At 44.0% G+C, this 9073-nt stretch overlaps 1 protein-coding gene across 1 annotated transcript in view; it reads left to right on the top strand.

The window, feature by feature from the left end:
• Nucleotides 1–213: 213 nt before the first annotated feature.
• The window catches only part of PAPSS2 (3'-phosphoadenosine 5'-phosphosulfate synthase 2), a 78345-nt gene continuing 69485 nt past the window's right edge, over nt 214–9073 (top strand). Inside the window, exon 1 of the mRNA XM_065893815.1 lies at nt 214–332. Within this exon, the coding sequence (XP_065749887.1) occupies nt 303–332 (30 nt within the window). The 5' untranslated portion in view covers nt 214–302. The remainder of the gene's footprint in view (nt 333–9073) is intronic.

Raw genomic sequence — 9073 nt, 5'->3', positions numbered from 1 at the left:
CGGGCTGGCGGAGCCGCTCCGGGGCGTAAGGGGCCGGACCCGGGACCCCGCCCAGGAGGCGGCCGGGTCCCCTGGGTTGGGCGCTGCTGGCGGAGCCGACGGGGCGGAGAGGAGAACGGCGGGAGGAGGAGGGGGAGGGGGCTGGTCAAGGGAAGTGCGACGTGTCTGTGGAGCCTTTTTATACCTCCTTCTCGGGAGTCCGGCAGTAGCCACTGCCGCCGCCACCGAGCGTCCTAGCGCTTCCGCTCCCAGGAGCTGGGCTCCGAGTTCCAGCGCGCAGGGCACCGCCGCAGCCAGCCAGCATGTCGTCCGGGGTCAAGAAACAGAAGACGGTAGGCTTCGAGTCTCCTGCCTTCCCACTCCGCTCCAACCCCGGGACGCTCGGAGGCGAGCAGCCCCGGCGACGAGGCTGGGGCGCGGGGAGGAGGAAGAGGAGGAGGAGGGAAGCAGGAGGGCGAGGTTCGGCCGGGACTCCCGGGGCAGCCCTTGTTGGGCTGCCCCTTCCCGCCCCGCGCCTCTGGGAACCTGCGCCCCGTGGGGTCGTCACGGCCGGGACAGACCTCCGGAGCTGGCAGAGTGGGTCCCAGTTAAGAGAAAGGACCAGAGATGGGAAATTTCCTTTCTTCTCCAAGAGCTTTTCCAGACCCATCTTTTCTTCTGAATGAGCTCCGCGCGGGTCCAGCGGGTGGTGGGCTGAGGGAACTCGGTCCTGCCAGGTTTGGTCGCGGGGCACACGTCAGTGAGTCATTGGGGTTTTGTCCACGGAAACTCCTTGGAGTGGACTTTCATGACAGACATTCATAAAGGAAACTACGACCATCTAGACGTAAGGGAGGAAATTGCATTTCTACACTGTCAGGACTCTAGCTTGATTCAGCTCCCTGTTGGAATCGGGTGGCACCTCAGGTTCAGTCATGGGGGGCCCCTCAGCTTGGTGGAGTGAGATGAGGGGACTGTTTTCAGGAGGGTCAATCTTAGCTAGGATTAATCTGGGCCATCCTGTTGTGGGAAATAGAGGGTTCCTCGAAAAGTTTCTTTCCCACTTAGTGATAGGGGCTCCTATAAAATTTGCATCCTTAAACATGGCAGCAGTGATCATAGAGTCTTAGAGTCGGAAACAGCCTTGTAGCCACCATTTGGGCCACACCAGGGGTGGTCTGCAAGCCTTGTCCGGATCCCAGCCAGCAGTCTGCTGGGCACTCATCTTTTCACTACCACACTACAAGCCTCAGACGATTATGGTGGTTGGGGAATGGGCTGACCTCTCTCAAACAGTTAGACTTGCGCTTGGCACATAGTAGGTGATCAATAAATAAATGTTTATTACTATTATTATATAATACTTATTACTGAAATATCTTTGAGGTGTTTTTGTGGCAGGCAGCGGGAGAGGTGAAAAAATCATGAATTGGGGAAGGGGAGTGGAGGGGCCATGCAGGGGCCAGAAGTGTGGACTTCAGCACCAAGGGGAAGGGAATGGGGGCTCTTTGGTTTCAGGGAACCACACTGGACCCGCAGGAAGATCCAGGGGGAAGGCGGCATCAACTTGAGAAGGGAGAATGGTCGGGGTCCAGTTGCCTTTTATAGGAGCGATTTTAAAGTGGAGAGACTCTCAGTATTATATTTGAAAATATTGTTAAATGCAAATCACTTGTGTTTTATTCCGATTTAATTTTATTAATTTCTGTAAAATTCTCAAGGGTATCTTCTAAATGACAACCTGCTGTGGCACTTAGTAGCCTTTCAGTGAGGTTTTAATTCTTACCTCCTTGCTTTCATCAAGAATTCCTTCCCAATGGGGTTGCTTTGTCAAGCATTAGTAATGAAGGGATAGGTGGTCTTTCCCCTTCATGCCTCCAGTCAGCAAGAGCCTGTGAAGTGAAAGGTTTGAAAACATGGGTTTTACACACTGATCGCGGCAACTGCACAGACAGAGAAAGTGAGAAATTTGAGGGCCGGAGGGTTTGGTTTTTGTATTTACACATTTGGAACCTTCTATTTTTTGTTTGAAGGTGTGTGTGTGTGTGTGTGTGTGTGTGTTCTGCATAGGATGAAATTAACACCTGAAACAGCTAGTAGGACTTGTGAACTTTTATTTAGCCAACATGGTTATAATCCAGGGCACCAGCACAAGTTCCCCGAAGGGGCGGATAGACACTATTGGGTAAAGCAAGTCAGCTGTAAATGCATATGAAATCTCTCAAGCTTTAAATATTAACTCAAAATGTGTTTTGAAACCTTGCAAGCCAAAACAAAATCTGTCCACATGTGTGACCTCTGAACTAATCAATTATTTGAGAAGTGAGTCTTGCTGATCTAGGAAGGTTTCCTGGGAGTCAGGCTGGGCTGATCTTTTCAGGGACTCACAGAAATCATTACATTATGTTCTCTATTGTCAACAGAGAATGATCAATTCACACCCCAGGTACTGCAGTAGCTCCAAATATTTGTTGAGCCCCTACTGTGTGCCCGCCAGGATACTGGGGTGAATACATCTTTCCCGGGGTTTTTTTAGCCACACTCTCTGGATGAATATAGCCTTTTAGTTCAGACCACTGTTAGAGGAGTAGGTAGTTTTGGTTTAAATGTGAGAAGGTAGGATGATTTTCTCACAAGCTTGAGAAAAGTAAAAAAGGAAAGTTTCTTTTATAAGGGAAGGTAACACATTCCTCCTGTGTTAGGCATCCTTACCATGGCAACCAAAGACAGCTACGTGTCACAGCCCTCCCTCCCACCCTTGATTTACTTCCAACCCTGGCCACCTCCCATCCCGTCGACACACACATAGATCCCAGAAGGAAGGAGGCAGACTGCAGCCAGAGGACTGGAAAGAAAGGCAAAGGCCTGGTCCTTTCTTCTTGCATCATGTCCTGGATTAGCATTTTTCAAGGCCCACAGACAATGTTATGTCCTGGAGACAACCAATCTAAAAAAGTCAACTGAGATATTAAAATATTTTCCAAAGGGTCAAACAAGCCAGTGTTTGGAAGGGAGTGAAGGGCTACTGAAAAGTTAAAGCTCTCCCTAAATGTAAGTGATTATCCACCTTTTTATTATTTTAAAAACTCTACAATATTCCATTATTTTCCTGGAGGTAGCTACTTTTAAAACTATTTGAAGATGCTGTGTAAGACAAGACATGAATTTCCAGATGAGCAACCATTGGAAGGAAGGAAAAACAAATACTTCCCAGAGTCCTGGCCCTAAGCTGTGCTGTATTTCATTTCATCCTCACAGCAGCCTTCACCCCAGAAAACCGAGCCTCACTTCTAGGGGAGGAGAAATGCCAGGAGCAGGTCAGGATTTAAATTCAAGTTTGTCCAACTTTGAAGCCCCTGCTTCTGCTCCCTCTATTTCTCTGGCCCATAAATTTCCTCATCTGTAATGACTTACCCCTTACAATTGTTGTGAGGAGTAAATAACTCCTAAAAACTGTCTTGCTCAGTTCTAGGCCCATATGCAGTTGCTACTGTTACGATTTTTATTACACCATACTGTCTTGGTGTGCCCAGCAAGGAGAAGAAAGCACAGGCCAGACCATTCCAAAGGCTCAGTAAATGACAACCATAAGAATATTTAATAAAAGCAAACAAATAAAGAAGCATAGAGGTGATGATTTGAATTCTAATTGTAAAAAGCTGAATAGAAGACAAAGGTTGATAATTAGTGTGGACACACCAGAGTAACCCAAATAATCAGCAAGATTTTGCCAACAACCTTGGCCAAGAAAGGCAATCTATATATAAGTAAATTTTAGACTAATTTCTCTTCACTCTTCCTGTGCCTTCAACTGTTTCCAGATCTATCTTAAAATTAATGTTGTCTGATTCATGCTGTTATTCCATGATCATCTCTTTGGACTTTTACCGTATATCATTAACTCTGAGGTTTTTTTTATCTCTGAGATAGTTATCTTTATCTTTCAGCACTTTGTCTTCCTGTTAATGCATGTGGCTCTCTGGTTTGCTTAGAGGATAATTAGGCTGAACTCAAACATGGAACCTTTAGGGAATGAGAGTCTGAGAAAGGAATCAGTGATGTCAATTTCAGTCCTAGGCGATTACTGTTTATTTCAAAACCTGTCACTAAATAGTAATGGGCACTCATCTTTGTGTTTGGAAGTCTTTGGAAAACACAGAGACTAAAAGTAAATAAACATAAATATAATGGCATTTCAACTAACCTTTCATCCCTTAGGTGATTTGCTCATCCGACAGGTGAAGTGGCACCTGTCCCCAGCAACTTTGCATAGAGCCTGGCACTGAGTAGGTGCTCCATAAATATTTTTTGCATAAAAGGCTGCAGAATTCATTAGTGAATGAATTTGTTTTTAGCATCTCTATTTTGCTTAGATTTCCCCCACTCCCCTCTTACCTGTCTGCTCTTGTGTGCTTGCTTATTTTTGCCTGGATATTCATCATTACCACTGAAAAATTACCTGTAGGGATTCTTTGAGGCTTAGGATGAATGGCCTTCCCCCCACCCTGCCGACCCCCTGGAGGACTTGCTTTTGTTTCTGCCAGGTGCCTGGTGGCACTACTGGCCTGGCACCACTTTGACCTAAACTTACCACTTAAAGTTTTGTAGACCACCCAGGTGATGTGAATTCGAGCTGCAGTTTTGCACACAGGGACCAGCTGGTGAGTACAAGTCCTCATGGACTACCCACCTGTGCCTCCTTATGTACACTTCCCCTGTCAAGGCCATTGTCCCTGCAGTCTTTCGGGGTGGGAAGTGGGTTGATTCTGGTTCACTGTTATTTTTAGGGGGTGACTCTTGGGAAACTCAGCTTAGTGTAGACAAAGGCCTTTGTATTCTCCCCACTTGGGTGCGTTCTAGTCTTCGATTTCTGTTTCACCTCCCCCGTGAGGCTGTCAAAATCCATGCACATCTGCCCCTTATCAGGGCAAAAGTGCCTCGCCCCTTGCTTACCTCTTAGGGTCTTGCTTTCCCGCACATTTTGGCCTGGTAGTTCCTTACTATCTTCTCGGGTATTTGATGTTTCTAATTAGATTATTGTATATTATAGCCTGCACTTGAAATTTGTTTTTATGAAGGATTGGACTGTATAACCTAGACCATCATTGCTGGAAACAAAAAAACCTCTGCCTTTTCTTGATTGCTGTGTATCCTTAACATTTCATATCATACCTTTCCCTTATTATACCTATGACATTCTTATAAAAGGAGTACTTTAAGAACAAGTAAACTTAAGTCAGAAATATTTAATTTAAATTAAATATTTAATATCCTTTTAAAATATTAAATATCCTTTTTCCGTACAAAGTGCTAAGGTCTGGGCTGGGGGCGGAGGAGGTGAGCAGTGCTCACCTTGTCTTGTGGCCTCTGCCTTACAGGCGTCCGTAGAGGTGTGCATTGTCCTGTCTCATCCTTAGTGTTGGTCCAGTTCAAGTGCATTCCTGTCTGAAAGCTCCTTCAGTTTCAGCACCTTTCCTTGCTTCTCTCATGCTCTCGTGGGTACTTTGAGGTCATTGTGCTGCCCCAGCACGACTCGGGGGGAAATTCGGTTAGGCTGTCTAAGATCTTTGACATTGCCCCCCTACTCCCAGAAGGGTGGGAACTGTGCTTCTGCTCTGGTGTGACCATGCTGGGACTTTGAGGGGCTCCAGGGGCTGCTGGCGTCTGTCCCTGCTTCCTCTCCCTTGGGATCTGTTGAGGCTTAGCAGCACAGCCAGTGCCCCTGCTTTCAGGGTCCCCGAAGCTATTTGGTTCCTCTTACCGCAAGCCCAGCACCAGGCCCAGGACACCACTCCCCTTCTCAGACTCACACTGGCATCTAAGCTCCCTTTGTTTCTGATAAATATTAAATAGAACTTTTTCAGAAAGGTTAATTAACATTAACATTGGATTCGTGACAAATGTGGTCTTATTGATCCTCTTTCCTGCCTTTTGATCACCAAATAATTTTTTTTCAGTTTAGAATAAGTTGGCACACAAGATGGAAATATTTTTTTCTCTCTGCAAAAGAGCCATTGTATTAAAACTTAAAATCTAACTTGCCTCTGATAACACATGGTGCGTAAGATGACTTTCATCAGTTGGCTTGTGTGACTTCCTTTAAAATCTAATCAGCAATTCTTTCTGTATTTCACATTTACTCCTGAAGTTGATTTTTCTGTTACTGGTATTGTGAAAACATGTGTGCGGCATAAACATGGCAAGCTCAATCTAATATCTGTCTAGCACCAAATATTAAATTTTGGCAAAAAAAATGTGACCTGTTATCAAGCTTTTCTAAAAGAGTTACATAAATATATCAAATGCTACATCATTAAAAGTGATCATTTCTATGCTAGGTTAATATTTGCTTTAAGTATCTAGTTAACATCTTTATATGTTTTGTTATAAAAATACGGATTTTTATCCACCAAGCATCTATGTCCAGTCTAATATTACAATTACTTTCTTTTTCTTTTTAATGCATGCTGAGTGTGGGCTTGAAAAATTATTTGCAGACTTTGCTTGGAGACTTAAACCACCTACAGTGTAGTCTGAGATTTTATCCCCATTACTTCATTCATCTATACCTTCCCTAATCATTTAATTATGGATAACTCATGCTTTCTCAACTTTTAGCAAAATAGGCAACTAAGATGTTGGTGACGATTTTTATTTTTATATATTTCCTACTGTTAAAAACCTGAATTAACTTTTTCGTCCTCTGCTGTGATTCCATTGTATATTATTTTGTTTTCCTTTAAGAGCTCTAAAAACTTTTCCTTTTTTAGTTCGTGTCAGATCCTCACTTACGTATTTGTTCACTTCATTCACTCAACAAATATTTTTTGAATGACCCAACCAGGACCTTTTGTTTCCATAGTTTACTAGAGCTACCAAAGCCTTATATTCTTATTTATTTATGTTTGGCTGCATTGGGTCTTCGTTGCTGTGCGCGGGCTTTCTCTAGTTGCAGCGAGCGGGGGCTACTCTTCGTTGCAGTGCGCGGGCTTCTCATTGTGGTGGCTTCTCTTGTTGCGGAGCACGGGCTCTAGGCGCGCGGGCTTCAGTAGTTGTGGCACGCGGGCTGAGTAGTTGTGGCTTGCGGCCTCTAGAGCGCAGGTTCAGTAGTTGTGGCGCACGGGCTTAGTTGCTCCGCGGCATGTGGGATCTTCCAGGACCAGGGCTCTAACCCATGTCCCCTGCATTGGCAGGCGGATTCTCAACCACTGCGCCACCAGGGAAGTCCCCAGCCTTATGTTCTTTAATTATAGTTTTTTAGGCCATTCAAACACTGTCTTTAAACTATTCAGAACATAGCGTTTACTTTTTCTAACTGCAACACCCCACCCACAACTTGTGTATTCTTTCAGCCTTCTGCCCAGTCAGTATTACAGTGACCTTGGGCCAAAAGCAATAAAATTTCCAACTGATTTTTCATACATTTTTTAAAATCCCTTTTTTTCTCCTAAATTAAAAATTTAATTTATTTACTTTTTATTCAGGCTGTTCCTACTTTAAAAATGTATTTTTTAAAGAACCCTAGCACTTTACTTCTGGAAGGAAAATTAAGAGCTCATGTTCAAGCCGTTCAAGTTGATACACAGTATTTCAGAGCTTTGCTAAGCCCCACGACCATCTTCCTGGCCAGCTGGTTGGTGAAACCACCACTGAGCTGGAACTCTGAGCACCTAAATACAGGCCTAGCACTTTTCTCTTTATTGTGTGCCCTTTGAAAGAGGCCTTTCCCATTTTCTATAGCTTTGTTTTTTCTTTTACATACTGGGAAATAGTTTCCATAAATTAAAAAAAAAAAACCAAAAAACACTCCCAAGTTGGTTATCAGTGAGTCACAGTTACACTTGTTTTTTTTTTTAAATAAATTTATCTATTTTTGGCTGTGCTGGGTCTTTGTTACTGTGTGCGGGCTTTCCCTAGTTGCGGCCAGCGGGGGCTACTCTTCGTTGCGGTGTGCGGGCTTCTAATTGTCATGGCTTCTCTTGTTGCGGAGCACGGGCTCCAGGCGTGCAGGCTTCAGTAGTTGTGGCACGTGGGCTCAGCAGTTGTGGCTCGCAGGCTCTAGAGCTCAGGCTCAGTAGTTGTGGTGCACGGGCTTAGCTGCTCTGCGGCATGTGGGATCTTCCCAGGCCAGGGCTCGAACCCGTGTCCCCTGCATTGGCAGGCGGATTCTTAACCACTGCACCCCCAGGGAAGCCCCACACTTACACTTTGATTTAGCTTTAGCATCTTGTTTTGATATTCTGGAGATAGAAAACACGCATCAGAGAGCAGTGTTTGAAAATTGTAACTTTACCATTTTGAAATATTTTTCATGGGCCAGTCTGTTTCTCTTTAGAAAATTCAACTCATACCCTCCCAAACTCCCCAACCTCACATACTCTTCCTTAAACCTTCTCAAACAGTTTAATCATTTTATCAAAAACAGGAAAAAAGTTGATAATGATTGCGTAGTGTACAATACAGATAAAACTATATTAGGCAACAGTTGGGGCAAGTTCAGTTATACATTAAGGTCTCAGTTCTTGTTGTAGTTCTCGGAATTTCCAGTTTTATCTCTAAATCCATTCATTTCCATTGTTTCCTAAGTTCATGAAGTACAATGAAGTCGATCACAATAATTGTGTGGTCCTGCCAACTAAATCTAACTAATTGCTGAGTTCCAATAGAATCTTTTCCTGAATTATATGAATAAGTACAGCTCTTGGGCCATTGTGTCACTAATACAACAGTGTTCCTAGTAGTTACTAAAAAATAAAATTAAAACATGCGCATTCATCTACTGTGTTTAAATTAGCCATTTGACTAAGAAGAGATCGAATAAAATATAGAGATTACAATTCTGACTATGGGATTTGCGTATTTATCAAGAGTTTCGATTTTTAGAGCATGTTTTGTTAGAAAATTCCCACTCTGTTGTGACTTGTTTATCATCTGCATTGAGAACCTCTGATGTGGCAGGCACTGTTCCCAGAGCCTGCCTGTGCATTAACTCATTTAGTCCTCACCATCTCCTGAAGCAAGTTTGTGGACAAATAGTCAGGAGGGAACTCATTTAACTGAAATAAATCTTTAGAGAGTTCCTCACAGGAGAAGT

This window comes from Phocoena phocoena, chromosome 16 (assembly GCF_963924675.1).
Source record: "Phocoena phocoena chromosome 16, mPhoPho1.1, whole genome shotgun sequence".
NCBI lineage: Eukaryota > Metazoa > Chordata > Mammalia > Artiodactyla > Phocoenidae > Phocoena > Phocoena phocoena.
This window is presented reverse-complemented; position numbering and strand designations above follow the sequence as displayed.